The sequence below is a fragment of the Lissotriton helveticus genome, chromosome 4_1 (assembly GCF_964261635.1).
Source record: "Lissotriton helveticus chromosome 4_1, aLisHel1.1, whole genome shotgun sequence".
Classification (NCBI taxonomy): Eukaryota; Metazoa; Chordata; class Amphibia; order Caudata; family Salamandridae; genus Lissotriton; species Lissotriton helveticus.
In genome coordinates this window covers 2,029,059,147-2,029,081,230 of record NC_136063.1, presented here as the reverse complement: position 1 = coordinate 2,029,081,230, position 22,084 = coordinate 2,029,059,147, and the positions used below count along the sequence as shown (strand labels likewise).

General features: G+C 47.2%; 1 protein-coding gene across 1 annotated transcript in view; it reads left to right on the top strand.

Annotated features, from left to right (window-relative positions):
• The window catches only part of RADX (RPA1 related single stranded DNA binding protein, X-linked), a 395,634-nt gene that overhangs the window by 350,535 nt on the left and 23,015 nt on the right, over positions 1–22,084 (top strand). The window contains exon 12 of the mRNA XM_078688667.1: positions 14,730–15,017. Coding sequence (XP_078544793.1) covers positions 14,730–15,017 — 288 coding nt within the window. The remainder of the gene's footprint in view (positions 1–14,729; positions 15,018–22,084) is intronic.

Below are 22,084 nucleotides of genomic sequence, written 5' to 3'. Positions count from 1 at the left end.
GTCTGATTGTTTCCAAGTAATGCCTGCAACACCTGCTTCTCTCTGTATCAGGGCCGTAGCTGGGGCAGATCTCTAATGTAGTGATAATGCACCCTGATGTCGATATAATGCTCCAGCCCCTTCCTTGCCAGCTCGATGAATCGGCTGCGGGAGGGTGGATACCTCATGGACCCTGCGGCCCCTCCCCAAGAGATCGGGCAGTATAATGCGCCACTACGATCCCTCATGGGTATTCCCCATTCGTTATGTGTTCCCTGCTTTTACTTTGGTTCGGCATCACCCAGTGGATTTATAGTTGGTTGCAGGTTACTGGGTAAATGTCCCTGAGAGTTGGGGCATGTAGGGTTGGAACCTTTGGCATATTGGGGCAGCTGAAGTGGGTGGAGGGAGGGTGGGACAGTTCATATGTTCTATGCCGCAACTGCAGTGATTGGTATGTTGCTGGTCTATATGCTTATGTCCTTTTGCCACACATATTCTAGCCGTAATGGTCTTCATCACTTAGTGATCCGATATTTCACATGAGGGGCAATACGATTAAATGTATGACTTGGAATGTCCGAGGTTTGAACACACCAAAAAAGACAAGGCAGGTACTAGCGTACTTAGACAGACATGATGTGAAAGTTGCTTTGTTACAGGAGACTCCTCTTAATAAGCACAATGAAGGCACCATAGCTGGCAGATGGGCCGCTTGTAGATTGGCTGCATCATTCGTAACTTACGCAAGGGGGTACTCATTCTTATTAAGAAAGGGGTGCCATTTCAGGCTCTCCACACAAGTGTTGATGCTGAGGGCCGGTAGGCTGTCATGCAGGGAAAGCTAGGTCTACGGGTGGTCACCATTGTAAACACATATGGCCCTGTAGTAGATGATGCTATACCCTTCCTCCACATGCTCGATGTATTGCGATCCTACCCGGAATCTGCTATATTATGGGGGGGCGACCTTAACACTCATCTAAACCCATCAATCGACAAATCTGACCCGGTTGGTGCCCGCATGGTTAGAGTGGCCCATTGCATCAGAGGGGCCATGGCGGAAATGGGACTGGTTGACTCCTGGCAGCTGCGGCATGCGGATGACCTCGCTGGCATGCACATAGCATTTAACAGCTGGTCTCTCCAGACTACTGGCTCCCTAGCAAAGATGCAGATGCATGGGTGGCAAGGGTCGACATTCTTCCCCGGACCCTGTCCGAACACAGTCCTGTCACACTTGAAATGACTCTACCAGACGTTCCGCATCGACCCTTCACGTGGCGGTTTAGAGCGTCATCGCTGCAAGATCCGATATTTGCGGACACCACACACATAGTGCAATTCTTTGACTTAAACGCAGGGTCGGTAAACAGTCATGCTACACTATGGGAGGCTTTCAAAGCGACGATCCGGGGGGTATGTATCGGGACGACGGCAGGGATACTTAGAGACCTCAGAGGCCAACTATCGAAGTTGGAAGCACGCCTGAAAGAATTGGAGGCACAATACGAACACGATCCCACTCTGACAACACTAGCCCAGACCCGAGAGCTGACGGAAGAATACACCACACTGGCGGAAACAGCAATTAAGTACTTATCCAAACGACATGTTGCCCGCGCATTTGGGGAGGATGGCAGGCCCGACAAAAACCTAGCAGATAAGCTGCAGCATAGATCAGCAAACCCCCCTATCGACCACATAGTAGATAACACCGGTACATCACACCACACGCATGATGCAATTGTGGAGCAGTTTAAACAGTATTACGCATCGCTGTACTCCACTAAGGGAGGTATGACAGAGGGCGACATGACAGAGTACCTTGAGGACACAGCTATTGCGTGGCTATCCGATATCCACAGGAAATACCTAGAGCTGCCAATAGATGACAAAGACGTTAGGGAGGCCATTCTAGCTCTACCCAACAATAAGGCCCCCGGGCCTGACGGCCTAACCTCGGAATTTTATAAACACTATGCGGACCTTCTTATTCTGCATCTACTGGAGATGTACGCTCAAGCCCATGACACTGGCCATCTTCCCCCTTACCTCCGACAGGCCCTTATAATCACATTGCTAAAGAAAGATCAGCCACGGACGAGCTGTGACTCATACCGCCCTCTTTCGTTAATAAATCTGGATGCAAAAATCTTTGCGAAGGTGTTGGCCACTAGACTACAACCCCTCATGCCCCTCTTAGCACTCCCCGACCAGTCCGGTTTTATCCCTGAGCGCTCCACCTCCCTCAAACTTAGCACCATATTTGCTATGCTCCATGTGTTAAATCCTGACTTGCCCGCGGTTGCTGTATTACTGGATGCAGCAAAAGCATTTGATTCTGCAGAATGGTGATGCCTTTTCTTCATGCTACGCCAGATGGGCTTACCCCCTGGTTTTCATCAGATGGGTGCAAGTCCTGTACACTGACATCACCGCAAGGGTGCGAGTTGGCGGGTATACTTCTGAACCATTTGCCCTGGAGAGAGGTACTCGACAGGGCTGCCCCCTATCCCCTATCCTCTTCGCCCTCATCCTAGAACCATTAGCATGTAGAATCAGACAGGGACATAGGACAGCCGCCCTGAATTTTCACAACCGACCTGTGTTAATTTCTCTCTATGCAGATGAAATGGTCGTCTATGTCCGTGAACCCCACATATACCTATCCCCAGTGATAAAATTTGGCCTCTTCTCTGGACTTCAAATTAATTGGGAAAAATCCATCATTATTCCCCTGACGCAAATCACCACCTCGCCACAGCTAGAATATCCGCTCTTATGGTCGGCTGACCCAGTGAAATACCTCGGAGTGTGGGTTCACCGGGACCCGGATGTGGTCGTTAAAACTATGGCCGAGCCTACATCACACTGATGTAACAAATTGATAGATGGGTGGGGATGCCTTTTTCTCTGTCAGATCGCATAACCCTCATTAAGATGATAGTCCTTCCGAGGTTCTTATATTTATTTTGTAATGTTCCTGTTCGACTAACACAACACTTTTTCATACCGCTTCGATCTCCGCTTCTGCGACTGGTATGTGGAAACAAGCAGCCCAGACTCGGCTGGCACACTCTTACACAGACATTTGACAGGGGGTGATTTCAAGCTCCGGACTTCTACGTGTATTATCTATTCAGCCAGGCACAATATGCTCACTATTGGTTCAAACCACATGACTTTCTGCCTCATGTAGCAGTGGAAGAGGGCGATGCTTACCCAGTGCCACTAACAGGTATTCTCACTCACGTCAGACGTCACACGCCCAAACACGAGATAAACACTATAGACGTCACCGTGAAGGCATGGCAGGAGATAGGGAGGAGAACCGACAGGCTTACACTATATGCACCTGCTCTGCCGTTACAAGGACACGACGCCATTTCGGTAGCATAGGACCGAGACCCCATGACGACATTGCGCGAGGTGGGCATAACACTAGTGGGAGACCTCTACATAGACGGGAAGTATGTGACTGATCACAACTTTGATTATGTACAGCATCCTACACCACCCACTTTTTCACTTTAAATGATTCCGACTACGTCAAGCGATAAAGTCCCAATACACTACATTTCCTAATGAACCACCAGTGTGCAGTGCACTGCAGACAGTGATAGCCGCTCCTAATCGGACAAAGCTGATAACAAAACTATACAAAGCGATACAAGGAGACACGCCTATAGCACCTAATAGGAGTCTGACCTGCTGGAATGCGTTACTGCTGCCTCCCATCACAGAGGCAGTGTGGGGAAAAAACTGCACCTTGACGGGAAGGTTGACATCTAATAACAATCTCCGCATTATACACGTTAAATTTATACATCAGGTTTATTACCCCCCCTAAAATTGCTCAAGTTAGGGCTGCGCGATTCAGCCTGTTGTAGGAGGTGTGGCAGAGATGCAGCTGAATTTTTGCATCTAGCATGGCAGTGCAGAGCGGTATTTGAGTACTGGGAGCAGATAATTGAGTTGCTACACAAGATGACGGGCCAGGCACTGCCATGTACGCCCTTAGAATGTTTACTAAACTACACCCCACAATGCAAGTCGTTAGTGGGTCATTTTGTGCGAGTAGCTCCGTTACTGGCCAAAAGACGTATATTGTTCACGTGGGATAGCAGACTGAAACCAAATGTGAAATTGTAGCTTAAAGATATGGCATACTGTCAGGAACAATTAGAGCTGTACTCAGAAGAACTACCGAGGTCATCCAGGCCCAATAGGGTGACCAACCGTCTGTAAATTTCACGGACAGTCCGTAATTTCGGCCGTCTGTCCGTTGTCCGTGAAGGATTCTTTAACGGACGCCATTTGTCCGTCATTTTAGCCAGGCACCGGTTGCCTCACCCTAAAACCGGCACAGCTTGCACCCACCTCCCTTCTTCACACCGATGCTGCACCAAAGCTCCTCAGATACTCAGCAGCATTGGAGAGGCACAGTGGGATGGCAACCCTCACACCTCCAGCCCTTGATGACCTGTTAAGAGGTGCTTCGAAGGTGACTGAGAGGGAGGGGCTGCAGGTTCAGAAGCAGCGACATCTATTCACATGCAAACAGCCCTGAATGCAGCATGTCTCTGCTATTTAGAGGGGGGCTCACACATTCCATTTCTACCCAGGGCCCCAAACATCCTAGACTCGGCCAGATTACACCCCTGATTACACCGAGGCAGCATGTGCTTCTCTTCACCGAGCTTAATTACTGTCACTAAATTGTAAGCAAACCTCGGTTCTTCAAACGTGCAGTCTATAATGTAATACAATAAAGAAATGGCACAATCGCACCCACACTGATTAACAAAGTATGGAGGACAATCAGTTCAATCAGTTCTCTTAGAGTATCTCCTGTAAGTACTGTACATCACAGTGGGGGATGGCATTTTGGACAGAGAGCCTGTCTTCTCGTTGTCTTGTGCAGGAGGGGGCGAGGAGCCCAAGATGATACTGGAATACTGCATGCCCACCCCTGTGCCCACCCTGATGGATCCTGTTCCCTCTCCTGTGATGGCTCCTGCCCTCCGCTCAGTGATGGCTCCTGTCCCCTCCATGTGGTGGCTCCAGTCCATGATGGCTCCTGTCCCCCATGTGGTGGCTCCAGTCCACCCCCGCCTGTGATGGCTCTTGTCCCCCCCCTGTGGTGGATCCTGTCTCCGCCCTGGGTGGCTTCTGTCCCAGTCCTCCAACGGCCCCTGCAGCGAGGGTGAAGTTCTTGATGGGCCTCTTCTCAAAAGGGCTCAGCTCAAAATTAATATGGAAAGGTGGGCGAGTAAGTGAAGGGATGGGTAAATGGCTGGATGACTTAGTGAAAGGGTGAATAGATGAATGAAAGATTGAATAAATGACAATGAGAGAGAATGGATGGATTGATGAGTGAGGGGAAGGATGGAGAGAAAATGTAAATAGCTGGATGTATGGGTGGAAGGGTAGCTGGATGATGGATGAGGAGAAGGATGATGGATGAGGAGATGGATGGATGGATGGAGGGGAAGGATGGATGGATGAGGGGAAGGATGGATGGGATGGATGGATGGATGGGTGAGGGGAAGTATGGATGATGGATGAAAGGAAGGTTGGATGATGGGAAGGATGGATGGATGAGGGGAAGGATGGATGGATGAGGGGAAGGATGGATGGATGAGGGGAAGGATGGATGGATGAGGGGAAGGAAGGATGGATGGATGAGGGGAAGGATGGATGGATGAGGGGGTGGATGGATGGATGAGGGGATGGATGGAGGGGAAGGATAGATGGATGGGTGGGTGAAAGGATGGATGGATGGATGATGAGGGGAAGGATGAATGATGAGGGGAAGGGTGGATGAATGGATGATGAGGGGGTGGGTGAAAGGATGGATGATGATGGGGTGGGTGAAAGGATGGATGGATGATGAGGGGAAGGATGGATGGATGATGAGTGGGTGGGTGGGTAGAAGGATGGATGGATGGATGATGAGGGGAAAGGAAGGATGGATGATGGGTGGGTGAAAATGCATGGATGGAGAGTGGGTGGGTGAAAGGATGGATGATGAGTGGGTGGGTGAAAGGATGGATGGATGATGAGTGGGTGGGTGAAAGGATGGATGGATGAGTGGGTGGGTGGATGGTGGGTGGGTGAAAGGATGGATCAGTGGATTGGATGGTGGGTGGGTGAAAGGATGGATGAGTGGCTGGGTGGATGTTGGGTGGGTGGATGGTTGGGTGGATAATGAGTGGGTAGGTGGATGAGTGAAATGATGGATGGATTGATGGATTGATAAGTGCAAGGGTGAATGAATGGACATATGAGTGAAAGGGTGGATGTAAGGATGGATGAGTGAGTGAAAGGGAGGGTAGATAGACAAAAGGATGAATAGATGTGTGAAGGAGTGAAATGATAGATGAATGAGTGATAGGGTCAATGGATGGATTCATGAGTGGATGAGTAGATGGATGGGTGGGTGGGTGGGTGGGTGGATGGATGGATGGAAGGAAGGATGGCTAAGTGAAAGGGTCGATGGAGAGAGAAAGGGAGGATGGATGGATGACTAAAAGAGTGGATGGGTGGAAGGATTAGTAAGTGAAAGGATGGCTGGATTGGTGAAAGGGTAAATGGCTGAATGGATGAGTGAATGGATGGATGGGATGAAGAGTGGATGGATAAGTGTACAGATGGATAGGGTGAAAGGGTGGATGGATGGATGGATGGATAATGGAGGATGAGTGAAAGGATGGATGAGGGGATGGATGAAGGGATGGATGAGTGAAATGATAGATGGAAGGATACATGATGGATAGGTTTGCAAATGGTTGAATATGTTTGGAAATGGCTGGGCTTACTTATATACTATTGCGCGACCTCTGATGTGTCTGTAAAACTTACCTATTGTCCTGAAGTTTTGTCCTGAATTTTGACCTCCTGTCCTGAATTTGTGTCCTGAATTTTGACCCTTTGTCCTGAATTTTTACACTCACCGTCCTGAATTTGCACCAATGCCAGTTGGTCACCCTAAGGCCCAAGGACATCTGGGCCCCCTTCAGGGAATACCTATGGGCTCAAACAGAGCAAGCCTCGGAATGACTGCCTATCGTGCTAATGCACTGTCTTCCTGTCGCCTCCTATGCTATTACCTCAGAAGACTGGAATAGGTTGTGTGGTTTTATAACCCTCCACTGCTTTTCTGTGTTTTTCTTTTTTCTCTATGCGGCTAATATTTGGTAAGATGTACAAACGAGTTATGTTATATATCTAAAGTGATGTCATTCCTCTGTACTGATGTGCTGTGAATATAATCTGTGCTATGAGCGATATAAAGTTAAAAAAAACAAAAAATAATGTAATGATTTATTAATCAGTTGCTGTGTTGTTTCTAGCTGCGCCTGCTGCAATTCAGGGGTGTTTGCTAGTATACTTACAAATGGGGATGCAGCTGGAGGGAGGTTTAAGATTAAGTTAGGATTGTTCTTTTGTAAATGAACTCTCCGCCCGTCCCCTATCTTGTCCTGGCCCACTTTAGGTGTTTCTTTGCCTCTAGGTATTTATGTAGCCTGCCGTTGACTGCTTGAGGGACCTGCATAGTTGCTTACAATATAATTTTGCTGCCCATTACCTACAATGTCAGCCCCAGTTAATTCTAGGTTAGTTGCACTGATCTCTGCCATTCTTTTGTCCTGTAAGTGTTATTGAGGAAATGAGGTTACGGCTCTACCTCTGTGTGGGGGCTTACCAGGAGGATGATCTTTACATTTGCATGTACAATTTTCAGCCCTCAGGACCTCTGTTGACCTCATAGTACTTTCAGATGTACTCCTTACCCCCCCCATACCCCCCTCCGGCTGTTGATCACGGCTAAATCAGCCTCAAACCGTTCCAAGCACTCTATCAGTGGTTGCAAGAGGTGTGAGACCGTTAGTTCCAGTTCTAGATTAGTTATCACAGGCTCAGATATGGATTTTGCATAAAGTTATTTTCCTGCCCCTCACCGGCTAGCATTTTTTTGCACTTTTGGTTAGTTTTAGCGGGCCTGCCACCCGTCTTTCTTTTAATCGGAGGCTCCTCAGGCGACTCTTGGGTAACCTAGGGCCGGCCATATGTATCAACAACCTGATTTGCGATTCTCAAATAGCGATTTTTTTTTTAGAAATCGCTATTTGAGAATCGCAAATAGGGATGTATGTACAAAATCTCAATTTTTTGGCGATTTCTTAGTATTCCTTAATTGCGATTAGCACATTGCGAATCGCAATTAAGGAATACTTTCCTATTCATTTCTATGGGCCAGGAGGCCCATCGGAATGAATGGGAAGTTATTCTCAATTTGCGATTCGTAATTTGAGAATCGCAAATTGAGAATAATTTCAAGGGTGCAGGGGTGTCCAAAGGACACCCTGTTGCACCCCTGAAATTAGCATGGGTGCACATGTGGCGCACATACATGCCCTAAGGGCATGTATGTGCTTCACATTGCACTTTGAAAAATGTAAAAAAAGGGAATTTTTCTAGGAATTCGCAAATTACCACCAACTTGAAGTTGGTGGTAATTTGCGATTCCTTAAGGCCAATTTGCATTTTGTAATGCTTCTTACATTGCTTTTAAGGAATCGCAAAATTTGCGATTCCTTAAATGCAATCGCAAAATAAGGAATCGCAAATTTTGGGATTGCTTATTTTGCACGCAGATTTCTTTCATACATACCATTTTGCACTAATGCGTTCGAAAACGCGAATTTCGGTGTTAGCGAACGCATTAGTGCTTGATACATATGGCCCCAAGTCACTAGATAATGTTTGGGGGTGCGCACTCGTAGCTGCGTTTAGAGCATTCGAGCTGACAGGCACATCGTGCGAGGAATCACTAATAAGGCAAGGTGTTTGTGAAATCTGTGCGCTCACCTCTCCTCCAGTCAACCTTCCTTCCGCCCTCGCGATCTCTTGCGTTAGCACTTTTGCCGCTCTCAACCCGAAAGAGTCCAAGGTGTTAACCACTTCAAGTCCCTGAACACAGGTTTTGGCCTTTCCCTTCCCTGTAACGCCAAATGTCGCAAGTGCCCTCCTGATAAGATATTTGGAGCAACTCGTTAGAGGGGGCCTAGCCCAGCCTTCTACAGTCGTAGACAGGCCCGGCCTTTGCCCGGTCGTGCCTACGTGCGAATACCGCGCCGCAGGAGCGTTGCACGCTTAAGTGGGCGAGTCCTGGTTGCAGGGGCAGCTGGACGATTGAGTCTCTCTCCCCGGTAGTGACCGAAAGTGAAGGCAGGCCTCTCCTCTGGTTCATGCGGTTTACCCCGCCGCAGGAATGTTGCACACTTAAGTGCGCGAGTCCTGGTTGAAGGGGCAGCTGGGAGATTCAGTCTCTCTCCCCTGTAGTGGCAGAAAGTGAAGGCAAGTCTCTCCCTGGTCCTTGCTAGCATTAATGAAGAACAAACATTTGAGAGCTACAGAATTGATAGCTGCTGAACATACAAGCTGACATCGGATAGTAATAGGCATGTTAATGCCAGTTATAGTCATACAAACTATTAAAAATGTGCACTGCTTATGCAGTGCATGCATGACACTTCATTGTCTGTGTCCTTTGTCTGCATTTTTAAAGCAGAGTAGCTAGGAGCAGGTAAAGTCTTGATGTAAATATTTTGTCCTTCATTTCTCATCGGTACATTGTATGAAATTACAATTTTTTGCATGGTAAGATATTTGCCTTGACTGCTGTTGTTGGCCATTGAATTCTATACACTTTACTTCTGCTGAGCAGTGGTAAAGTGCCTCTGCCCCCTCTTAAACATGACAAAATTAATATGCACCTGGTTGGCACATGTAACTTGCCTATACGCCCCTAGTAAATGGTACAAAGTGTACCCTGGGCCTGTAAGTTAAATGTCGCCAGTGGGCTGCAAAACACAATGTGCCACCTGCTGCACCGCAAACGCAACCCCAGACCTACCGCTGTAGCCTGGCAGAGCAGTTTCAAAGCAGCCAATTCGACCGGTCAAAATCAACCCTTTGGGCAAGTCTAAACCTTCCTTTTAAATATTACTGTGTTTCCTCTAAGGAAGACCTTAGTGCTAATAAATGCAGGGTGAATGTATTTAAAAGTAGGCCATGTACAAGTTTAATGTCCCACATGTTCTTACAGTGAAAAGTCCTAAAATCTATTTTCGGTGTGACAAGGCTGGCTGCTTTCACAGAGAAATTCTGAATTACATTATTACACATTCAATGACCACCCACCACCACCCCCCGCAGCCACGCTGAGTTCCTAATTTTTTTTTTTTAAGCCAGAACGTAGAAGGCTCCACCGGATCAAGTGCTTCCTGCATCTGATTGATGTCTAGTACGTTTTGTGTGTGAAACTAGAACTTTTCCCGCCTTTCTCCATGGCTTCACCGAGACCCTGTGGTTAGGCTCTCTGTTGATGAGCCCATCTTCGATCACAGTCTGCTGCCTTGGTCTGAAGAAGATTCTTGCTTCTCTGACATATTTCAAGTACGAAGAAAACTTTTTTTTACCAGGATGTACTGGTCCCTGTATCTGACCCACGATCTATTACAGTCAGTCTTACCTGCTGCCCTAGCGTAAGCTGACTAATGTGAGGGATACCTTATTGGCCCTCGAGAAAGCTGCTAGGATAAGATTTGCCTCCAGGAAGTAAGCCCTCATTGTGAAGTTTGGTTTTGACCTCAGAAAAATATTGTCTCAGGGTGTCGGGGAAAGCCATAAGCAGTCCCACCAGTCATAGGATGACTTTATGGATTACTGCAGTAAGGTACTGGATGGTTGGGTAAAATGCAGCAATATTAATGATCATGATGGGCTTTGCTATTTGATAATGATGAAGCACTTATTCAGTAATTATTTTCCACAGTTGTGCCAGTTCCTTATTTGTCTAAGCTCACTGACCCTAGAGAGCTTGGAAAGGAGGTTGACCTCTGGGTCGGTACTAGAGTGCCAAAGAAGGTACATTGGTGAGGGGGCAAAACAGGGTGGACCAGGTTCCCACCCACAGAAGATGGGAGGAGGAGGAAGGGGGCGGGGGACAGGGAATACCAAAAGGAGATTTCTAAAGACCCCCCTCAAAAGAGTTTCAGGGGAAGGAGTTCCAGTTTAATCCTCACCATAACAAAGGATGGTGGCCCAAGTGCTTTGTTGCTATCCTGAAAATAATTTCAGCTGACAACTAGGAGCAGCTGTGTTCTGTATAAACTACTAAGACTGTGCCATGAATCCCCTTAAATATTTTTTCTTTCATCATTTAGTTTTTCCGAAGTAGATTTTTTTTACCAATTCAACCTATGAAGTATCGTCTCTAGTCTATTTAATTAAAACAATGAATCTCTTCCCAGATTGATGTCCAGATGTGGTGATATATTTTTTTATATGATACACCATTTTATATTGCTGCTTGAAACATGCAAGGCTTGAAAGAAAGGATTTGTGCAAAACTCACTGCATTATTTGATGCCGCTATACATATATTTATTGTATACTGTTTATGCTGATTTTTATTGCTTCATGTTAAATATGAAGGTTTTCGTTTTCCATTCCGAGATCATGAATTTTACTTAGAATTTGTTGATTTTATTTACGTTATTCCTGTAAATTAGAATCCTTAGAATGATGTAATCCATTTACATGCCATTCAATTATGTCATACTTTGACGTACAAGCTGCGGATGTTGTAAAGTGCTCAAAGACAGACTCCATTTTGAGCATGTTAAGTTAGCCAAGTCTGCCTTTGGCCCATATGCCGCATGTCATTATCTTTTGCAGTAGTCGTGAAAGTGTCTGTTCATCCAAACAATATCTTTATTAACGGCCAAGGTGACACAAATCTGCTACAAGTTCCCTGATATCTGTTTCAAGTTCTGACTGTGAATGTGCAAAAATAAACATGTAGCCAGTTAATGTATTTCCATCATGCTCATGCATACTGGTTATGTCTCAGACCAAGTGGAAAGTACCCCAATCTAGGATAAAAGTCAGTGGTCAACCCTATATGTACGTCATAATTCTATTTTAAAGCGCAGATATACCACCACCCCTAAGGGTTTCAAGGCGCTGGGGTTATCGGGGAGATTAAGTCAGCATTTGCCCAGAGTCACATGGTGCTGTGCTGAGCTGCTGCCTGCAATCAAACCACGAGGCCTTCGCTCCAGAGTCAGCCACTCTGCCCGCTGTGCCACACCTCTCTCTGAGTGAATTGACCACTGAATTGGAGAGGTCTTCACACCAGTTTATTGCATTTGGTCCTGCCAGACTGTTGCAGCATCCATTTCTTTGCTGAGATCCAAATTAGAGAGGAGAGGGGCTGAGCCCGGCTGTTATTTTTTTTGCTTCCTAGAGAACACTCTCTCTTAGCAGAAGTCTGATAATCACTGCTTCTCTGCTGTGAACAGGTATGCAGTGCACTAAATCCCAAGAAACTCAAGAGTCAAGTTAGCTACTCCATGCTTTCATAGTGTAGCACACACAAGTAGTTTATAGGGTGTTAGGCTGCCAGGAACACTGCAATCATGTTTAAAATGTTCATACTATTTTCACTGTTAATGACGCTCTGTTCTAATGATGCTCTATGTGATTATTACTCATGCACTAAGCAACAGGATGAGGCGATTGAAAGAAACCCTTTTAAAGATATAGTGCCTTTTCTTAATGCAGTACTTTCAGAAATTGGATTTGAATTTCTACTGGGTCCTTGACTCCTTTATGGGACTGTTAGTAACCCAGAAAGCACGAACACCATACAGACGAGCAGGCGCGCAACACCCATTGGACTCACCGGCCTTCAGCCCCCCCGTCGTGTGTGGCAGCCCGGGATGAGACAGGTCCCGGGCACACACACAGCCACACCCGAACGTTTCACAGGTCTTTAAAAGACCATTTGAATGTTAATAAGGCCTTGCTGTTGTTTCACCCCTTGTTGGAGGCCCTGCAGCTCCACTCTGCCTACTGATTAAAGGTTCAGCCCCCCCCCCCCCCGAATTTTTTTTCTTAGCCCCTCCGAAATTTGGCTCTAGTTGCGCCTCTGCAGACGAGTATGTGACGTGGGGTTGTGTGGAGCTACTATAGCCTGGACTTTCATACTCAAGCGTTGGTACACTGACTAACAGCCTGATTCATGAAGCAAAATTGCACTCGCAAAGGGCAAGATTCTCAGAATCTTGCCTTTTGCGAGTGCAATTTTGGCATTTGGGATTCACAATCCCAAATGCAAAAATCGCTAATGAGGAATTAGCAAATATGCGAGGATTAGCATTTAAGGAATCTCTATTAGAGATTCCTTAAATGCTATTCATGACACTTGCAAAAATTGCGATTTAGCAAAATTGGGCCGCTATTTACCGAGAGGTCAGACCTCTCGGTAAATAGCAAAAACATAGAAAAATGCTTTTAAAAGCATTTTTCTAAGTTGCATGTTGCACACACACATGTCCTTTGGACATGTGTGTGCGCAACACCTGTTCAAATGTGCATTTTAGGGGTGCTACAGGGTGTCCTTTGGACACCCCTGGCACCCTTAAAATCGCTATCTGATTTGCGAGTAGCAAATTGCTACTCGCAAATAAGGGATACTCCCCATTCATTCCTATGGGCCTTTTGGCCCATAGGAATGAATGGGGAGTTATTCCTTTTTTTGCGAGTAGCAAATTGCTACTCGCAAATAGAGAACATGTAGGAATCGCTATTGATTTAGCAATTCCTACATGAATGCCGTTTTGCGTGTCCTCAATAGCGAGTCGCTATGGCTATTAGGGCCACGCAAAACGGCCCGTACATGAATCAGGCTGTAAGTTCGGACAACCATGGGCTGGAAAGCCAGACTTTGTAGAATTAGGTCAATGCCTTAGTCTATCTATGCAACAGTGGCAGCCAGAGCAGTATTTTGGGTGATACCACTCATGTCTACTCTCAGTGGCCTAGGTGCCCAATATTCAGGATTGCCCGATAAAGAACTACACACAGGTAAACCCCATGCAGATTTGATGTCATATACCACCTACTCGGAGAAGATGGAAAATGTCAGCTGAACAGGTTGCAGAATCTGTAACTATACACTGTACACGATCCTACAATTCTGGGTCCTGGATCTAATTCCCCAATCTGGTGCCTTTCAGTCATAATGCCCAGATTCATGTGTGGGGGATACTGCCCGTAATTGTTCATTCCAGCCACAGTATCTCTCCCTCCCTCCCCTCGTCCCAAAATTCTGGACTACTTTTAATGAGGCAAAGAGGGCAAGAAATTGCTGGTTTTGTTCCAGTCCTTGAGAGTGAATCTTTAGGTTTGCCTTGCCTTACAAGACAATGGTTTCCCCTCTTTCTTTGATATAGGAAATGAGGCTTCCTTGGTAAACTGTCTGTTGGCTAGATAGTGTTTAGAATTTTTAAACTTATTTTTTTCCAGTGGGTCACCCTAGATTTCCCCACAAATATGGTTGTCAATGCATACTAATTGTGAAGGTCGGATATGTATATTACGTATTCTCTATCTGTAGTCTAACAAAAGAGAAGGTAATCTCCCATCTCAGAACGCCGTAGCCCTGTAATGGTGCAGGAATTAGTCAGTTTCTGTTCAATAGATATAAAAGAGCCCTCAACCATAGTTACTTTTTAAAAATGTAATCAAAATATTCGCAACATTATAAGCAATTGTCATTTAAGCTTGTTTGTTTTATACCTGGTCTGCCTTTTTTTTAACGACTGTGTACCTTTTTCACAATATTTAGCCACCAGAATATAAATATTTTTCATCCTTTCTCTTTTTACCAGATGAACAAAGAACAAATAAAGCCTCTGATGAGAAAGAAGCAGATGAAGGAAAATGGGAAAGTGAACTGTGGTCAGATGTCAACCTTAACTTGATCGAGCATCTAAAATACTGCCCTCTTCTTCCAGAAAGTATTCCACGTCAGTTTGATTACAGACATAAAGAATTCCTAATGCAACAATTCAATGTATATCCAGCGAAACTCAAAGCTAAAAACTGCCAATCAGATGAAGCAGTTGACCAATTCAAGCCTGCTAGTAGTCTTGGATACTATATTTTGACAATCCAGGGTAAGAAGTGTGCAGTTGTCATTTTACATTGTTTAAGGTATGTGTCCCACCTCATGGAAAACTATTCTTACATTATTGGAAAATGTCAGATCCTACACCCTTATGTATTTTAAAAAAACACCTGATATTGTCTTTACCCCCATCATGTCCCTGCCTTCTTTTGGGGAGGCAAAGTAGTGTACCTGTTAAAACAAAAACAACTTATATCCCGTTGTTGCATGATGTTGATTTGGGAAAATGTGATTGACTTGACAACTTAAAACTATGATCGATCACTGAAAAATGATTTTTCATTGCAAACATGGGACCACCGTCTTACTGAGCAAGTGTCCCTTTAATGTGCTCACGAACAGGGTTCAGTCATTCCTTAATTAAAGAATCCCAATATTAAAAATTGTCCCTTATTTTCTGATCACATTAAATGGAGGCAGAAGCTTTTCATCTGGAGAATGCCAGGTTGAGTCCCCTGTAGCCCATTAGAACTCTTCAGGGCCTGGGGCTCGTCAGGGCCCACACTCTCAACTCTTACTGCCCTCCCCCCATACTGTCAGTGTGGTGTGACCAGCATTATACAGTGCCCAAAACTTGGATGGCATCCCAGTGACACGGCTGAACAGCTGAGCTGCTGCTCATTCATTGCACCCAGGCTCTCCCCAACTGCAACAGCTGCTCCCTGAGGCCTCCTTTTGCCTAACCGTCAGCGTAATGGAGCATGGCACAACAGCGTGCTGAATCTGCTTGAATGCAGCTGCCGCCTCATGGGCATCTTAAAAACACCCGTGGTTTGCGCAACAATGAAAAGCCCTTGAGTCGGAATTCCTCTCTCCAACTGGTTTTGCATCCTTTCGGCATTCCCCTTTGCCTACCAGCAGTGCTGCACAACCAAATAAACCAACCCTCTTAATCTTGTGGCTTAAGAGCTGCCAAAAGGGTGATCATACCAATTTAAATTGGAGAATATTAGTGCCTGGGCTAATAAGAAAAAAGCAACACTAACTGGGTTAGCAGTATTTAGGTCCATTAACTGTCTTCTGATATTTGAGGTATACAGCAACCTCTAACTAGTGTTCACAAGTGTAAATAACAGATTACCCCAGTATTGGAACTTTCATAGATTTTCATGCTTTGTATCATTCCCCGTCGTCGGAATGGGAGTCTCGGTAACAAAAATACCATATTTGTAAGTACAAAAGACCAAGGAAAAAGGCCTAGGCCTCATTCCCTTTTGTAACATATCACCCTCTTTGTGTAAAAAAGACCAAACTTTGGCCTCAGCCAATCAGAAGTGCCTCACCCCTTAGAACGTTCCTGAAGGAACCTCAGAGCCTCAGATTTTCTACCGCATGTTGTGCTTAGGGAGTCTCCTTTGAGCTCTGCTCAACTTCTACTCTTCAAAGGATTTACTTCAGGATTTTTCTTCAGATTCTTTCAGATTCTCTTCAGGATTGTTAGCTGCCTTCCAGGAAGTCTGAAATGGAGAAGAAAACACCCTTTTTAAGCCATGTTCCACCTGTGGCAAGAAAAGGCTTTTTGTGGAGGATAAGCACAAAGACTGCATCTATTGCTTCTATCCTGACCACCAGGCTGCGGACTGTAAGATCTGTCGCACCTTTTCCACCAAGGCCCTCCGGGACCGTGAGGGTAGACTCTTGACATGGCTCCAGAAGCTGAAATCCAGGAAGGACACTGTCTCTAGTGACAGTGAGGATGCAGCGTCGATGTCTTCTTCAAGAAGGTCAGTGAAGAGGGGTAGGGGTTCCCCTTCTCCCTCTATGGAAAGATCTTAGGCCTCAAAAAAGACCCCCAGTGAGTCTGAGAGCCAGGGTCCCAGCAAATCTCCTCACCGAGGTGAAAAGGAGAGGGTAGGAGGACCTGTTACGCCTTCCAAAGGTGAGAAGACTGCCTCAGCCTTCAAAAAACCTTCATCCCAGTCTTCTGAGAGGAGTTCTAAGTCCTCGATGACGAAGACGTCGACGGCGGAAGTTCCGTCGATGAAGAAATCGAAATCGAGATTGATGTCGTCGACGATCCCGTCGACAGAGGTTTCGTCGACGAAGGTACCATCGACGGCAGTCTCATCGCCGTCGAATGGGAATTTACAGACGACGACAGCGTCAAAGACGCCGACGGCGCCGACGACAAAGCCGCCGACGACGAAGGTACCGTCGACGAGGGTGCCGACGAAGGCAGTTTCAGTGTTGCCGACGACTATGGTGACGACGATGACGTCGACGACAACGGTCTCGTCGCCGACTTTGACAATGACACAAGCTGGCGCGTCGACGATTTCATCGTCTACGACTTCGACGACCCCCATCTCGTCGACGCGTATACAACCGTCGACGACAGAACCGTCGACGATACTATCCTCTGAAAGGAGAATTACGGTTTCTGTGACAAGAATCACGCCAGAGATGACTTCTCCGAGGAGTGTGTCTCCCATACTGCCAACCATGCTTTTTCAAGAGGGGGAGTCCGAGGAGGATGACCAGGACCCGTACAGCTATGCAAGTAGTCCCTCCCAACTCCTAGTCAAATGCCAGGAGACGAACTCTGAGGGCGAATACGACCACGAGGAGGTTAATCATCATCAGACGACCCAGTCACAACGCCATTCTGGGCAGGATATGGTTACAGTGCCTTCATCTTTTCTCCAAGATCTGCACAAGATGCTGCAGGACTATAAATCTAAGGCGAATAGGCCTATTCCGGTCCCACCAACGCCTGCTGCGCCTCCAGTGATTTCGTCCTCCTCAGTGCCGCCTAATTTTCAGGCTCAAGTTTCTCCTCGGCCTCAAACATCCTTCCAACAGGATTCCTCCGGGCTGCAAGAGGCCCATGATGATTCCTCAGATGAGGATCACCAGTCGGATCATGACTCTATTCCAAATACTGAATATGATGACTACATCATTCCAGATCCCTCATCACCAGTCCCGGACCCGGCGGATTCCCCGCCAGCGGACATTGGGGGCTTCCATCAGCTGATGGAAAGGGCTGCTGGAAGATTCAAGTTAGCCATGCCTAAGGTTACTACAGATTGTTTCCTATATGATTTCAAGGAACCCTTCAGGAAATAAACTAGGTCTATTCCTATTGTGGATCATTTGTGGAAGGAGGGCCTAAAGGCGATGAAGAACCCGGCGACGGTGGTCCCTGTGCTACCGCGTCTGGTTAAGAAATACAAGGCACCCGATGATGGTCTGGCGGCCTTAACGGGTCATCCAAGACCAGACTCTGTTATCTCGCAGGCAGCGCAGAGGAAATCCCGTAACCCCTCTGCTCCCTTAACAACTCCTCCGGACAAGGAAGGGCGGAGGTTGGATAATGCGGGGAAGATATTCTCGTCCATGGCGAGTTTGCTGGTGCGAGCGGCTAATGCCCTGGCGATCTTGGGTAGATATGACCGCCAGCTTTGGTGTGATATCGCCCCGTACCTTGACCAGCTGCCTCCGGAGTCAACATCTGAGGCAAAAAAGAGGGAGGCAAGAGGGAGAAGCGACGTCGATGGAGATCATCGACTGTGCAATGGACATTGCAACGACGGCGTTTCGGTCCTTGGCTGGGGCGGCAGCCCTCCGTCGCCAAGGCTGGCTCAGAGCAACTTGGTTTCGGCCTGAGATCCTAAACAAGGTCCTGGATCTTCCCTTTGATGGTGAGGCATTGTTCGGAAAACTCACCGACGACACTCTTCAAGAGAAAAAAAGGACACGGAGACTGCCCGGTCCTTGGGGACCCTTCAATACCGAAAGTCTCCTTTTAAGGGATCCAGAGGTAGAGATGGTACCTACAGGGGATCCTTTCAACAACAACGCTATTCTTCCACGGGCTCAGGTTCCCAGCGATACCGTCAGCCTTATCAACAGCGGCAGGGCCAGTCTACAAACTACTCCAGGCCTTACAATAAGGGGAAACCGGCTGGAAGAGGCCGGGATTCGTCCAAACGCCAATAGCGGCCTCCTGGCTCTTCCTACTGGACCCTCCTTCAAGAGATCAACAGTTGGAGGCAGGGTCACCAAATACCTTCAAAACTGGTCCAGAATAACATCGGACCGTTGGGTGCTCAACATCATTCGGAAAGGGCATACCTTGGAATTCACGCAAGTCCCTCCACCCAAGCCCCCGTCAGCCATTCCATCAAAACACCAGCGTCTTCTGCGGCTCGAGGTCCAACAGATGCTCCGGAAGGGAGCCATAGAGCCGGTCCCCTCAAACCAAAGGGGGCAAGGATTCTATTCCAGGTTCTTCCTGGTAAAGAAAACGCTGGAGAAGTGGCGCCCCATTTTAGACCTCAGGGAGCTAAACACCTATCTCATCTCCCTGTCCTTCCGGATGGTCTCCCTCCAGGACATGTTGAAGCTGGTCAATCCGGGGATTTCATGGCCACGCTCGATCTCGAGGATGCGTATTTCCACATTCCGATTCACCCAGCACACAGAAGGTTTCTGTGATTCACAGTAGCCAAGAGCCATTTTCAGTTCAGGGTTTTACACTTTGGACTCCGCTCAGCCCCGAGAATTTTTACAAAGGTGCTGGCGCCAGTAGCAGCTTTCCTGCGGTGGAACCATTTCCAAGTCTTCCCCTACCTGGACGACTGGTTACTGAAAGCTCCATCAAGGCAGGCAGCACTGGAGGCAGTTCAAGCTTGCACCAATTTGTTTCAGAATCTGGGACTCACTCTGAACAACAAAAAGTCTTCCCTGGTCCCGTCCAGAAAGGCCCGCTTCCTGGGAGCCATCTTGGATTCAAAGCTCACAAGAGCCTTCCCTACTCCGGAAAGGAGAGAGAAATTACAGACCTTGGGCAAGGACTTACAGGCAAAAAAGTGTCTTTCAGTATGTCGCTACAAGTCTCTACTGGGAGTAATATCATCGTGTATCCCGCTGATTCCCCATTGCAGACTAAGAATGCATCCTCTGCAGGAGCAACTAGACAACCAGTGGAAACAGGCCCACGGTTCGTTAGAGGACAGAGTCACGGTCACTCCAATGATGAAGGAAGCGGCCTCATGGTGGACAGATCAAGACAACTTGTCCCAAGGTCTATCCTTCGTAAGCGACCCGTCTCCACAAGTGGTCACAACGGACGCGTCATTGGAGGGTTGGGGAGCAGTCATGCAAGACCTGAATGTCAGCGGTCATTGGTCGCCCCAGGAGAAACGTCTCCACATCAACCTTTTAGAGCTAAGGGCGATGAGACTGGCTCTGCAAGCTTTTCTTCCTCGCCTGGAGGGTTCACAAGTGCTTATCAGGACGGACAACACCACGGCCATGCACTATGTGAACAAGGAAGGAGGAACCAGATCTCGTCCATTGTCCCAAGAAGCTCAACAGATCTGGGAATGGGCGATCCTTCAGAGGATATCGCTGAAGGCAGAACACTTGCCGGGGGTCCTAAACAAAAACGCCGACAGACTGAGCAGGTCATCCTCAGTCAGCCACGAATGGGAAATGAATCAGAGAGTTTTGGAGAAGGTCTTCAGCCAGTGGGGCAGACCGGAGATCGATCTTTTTGCCACTCCGACCAACAGAAAATGCCGGTCTTATGCAAGCAGGCTTCCCCATCAAGGTTCTCTGGGGAGTGCGCTTTAAATAGCATGGTCGAGGACATTTGTCTACGCTTTTCCTCCCATACCTCTGATCCCACGACTCATCAGGAAGATCAAGGTAGAGCCGTGCAGGATGATCCTGATAGCTCCTGCTTGGCCGAGGCAGTTCTGGTACACGGAACTCCACCTGCTGTCGGTGGCCCCTCCACTTCCTTTTGAGGTTCTACCAGATCTCCTCACGGTGTCCGAAGGACAAGTTTGGCACCCAGATCCGCAGTCGTTACACCTGACTGCATGGCTCCTGAGCAGCGAGAGTTTATGAACCTACCCATATCGAGAGAGGTTAGGGAGGTCCTTTCCCAAGCCAGGGCTCCTTCTACGAACAGGACTTACCGTCTTAAGTGGAAAAGATTTTGTTGCTGGTGCAGGAAAGAAAGCATTGATCCTTTCACTTCCAAGCCTCATCAGATCCTTCCTTATCTGCTGTCCTTGGCTAAGTCGGGACTAGCCCATTCATTGATTAAGGTCTATTTGGCGGCAATATCAAGGTTCAGAAGGACTGCGTCTGGGCCTTCCTTGTGGTCTGCCAGAATTGTCAAGCAATTTCTCAAGGGCTTGTTCAGAGTCTATCCACCAGTGAGACCGCCTCCTCCGACATGGCATCTGAATCTAGTCCTTTCTCAACTCATGAAGGGCCCATTTGAACCAGTCCATCGTTCTGACATGAAATACCTGTCATGGAAATTGGCTCTCCTCCTCGCTCTCACATCGGCTAGGCGTGTTGGAGAATTGCAGGCCTTGACTATCCAAGAACCTGTCCTTCAATTCAAGAGAAACACTGTGATCATGAGAACTAATCCGAGGTTTATGCCTAAGGTTCCCTCGGACTTCCACTTGAATGAGCCGGTCATTCTGAAGGCGTTCTTTCCTCAACCGTCTACACCAGCAGAAAGAGCATTGCATTCGCTAGATATGCAACTGTGCTTGAAATTTTATTTGGAACGTACTAAGGCTTTTTGAAAATCCTCAGTTATTTGTTGCCTTCGGGGGTCCAAACAAGGGCCTTCCACTATCCAAAAAAGGTGTTTCAAGATGGATCACGAGTGCCATTCTGCATTGTCACACTGCTGCAGGGAAACCTCTGACTGGAAAGATTCGAGCACATTCCACGAGATCTGTGGCTTCCTCAACGGCCCTCTTCGCGGGGGTGCAGATTAAAGACATTTGCAGAGCTGCTACCTGGAGCAGCGTTCACACCTTTACCAGGCATTACTGCTTGGAATCCTTACAACAAGATGATGCGGTAGTGGGACAGGCTGTCCTGAGGAACCTCTTCCAATAATTGGTGAGCTTTCCTTTCTTTCCCACCTTCCGTATTTCACATTTTGTATCTTTGTCATGTTGCCTATTGCTGTAATGTTATGATGCAAAATGTGGTTTTGTTGCTAACTGCTTACTACTCTGATACAAAGCATGGGAATCTATGAAAGTTCCAATACTGGGGTAAGAAAACAAGTTA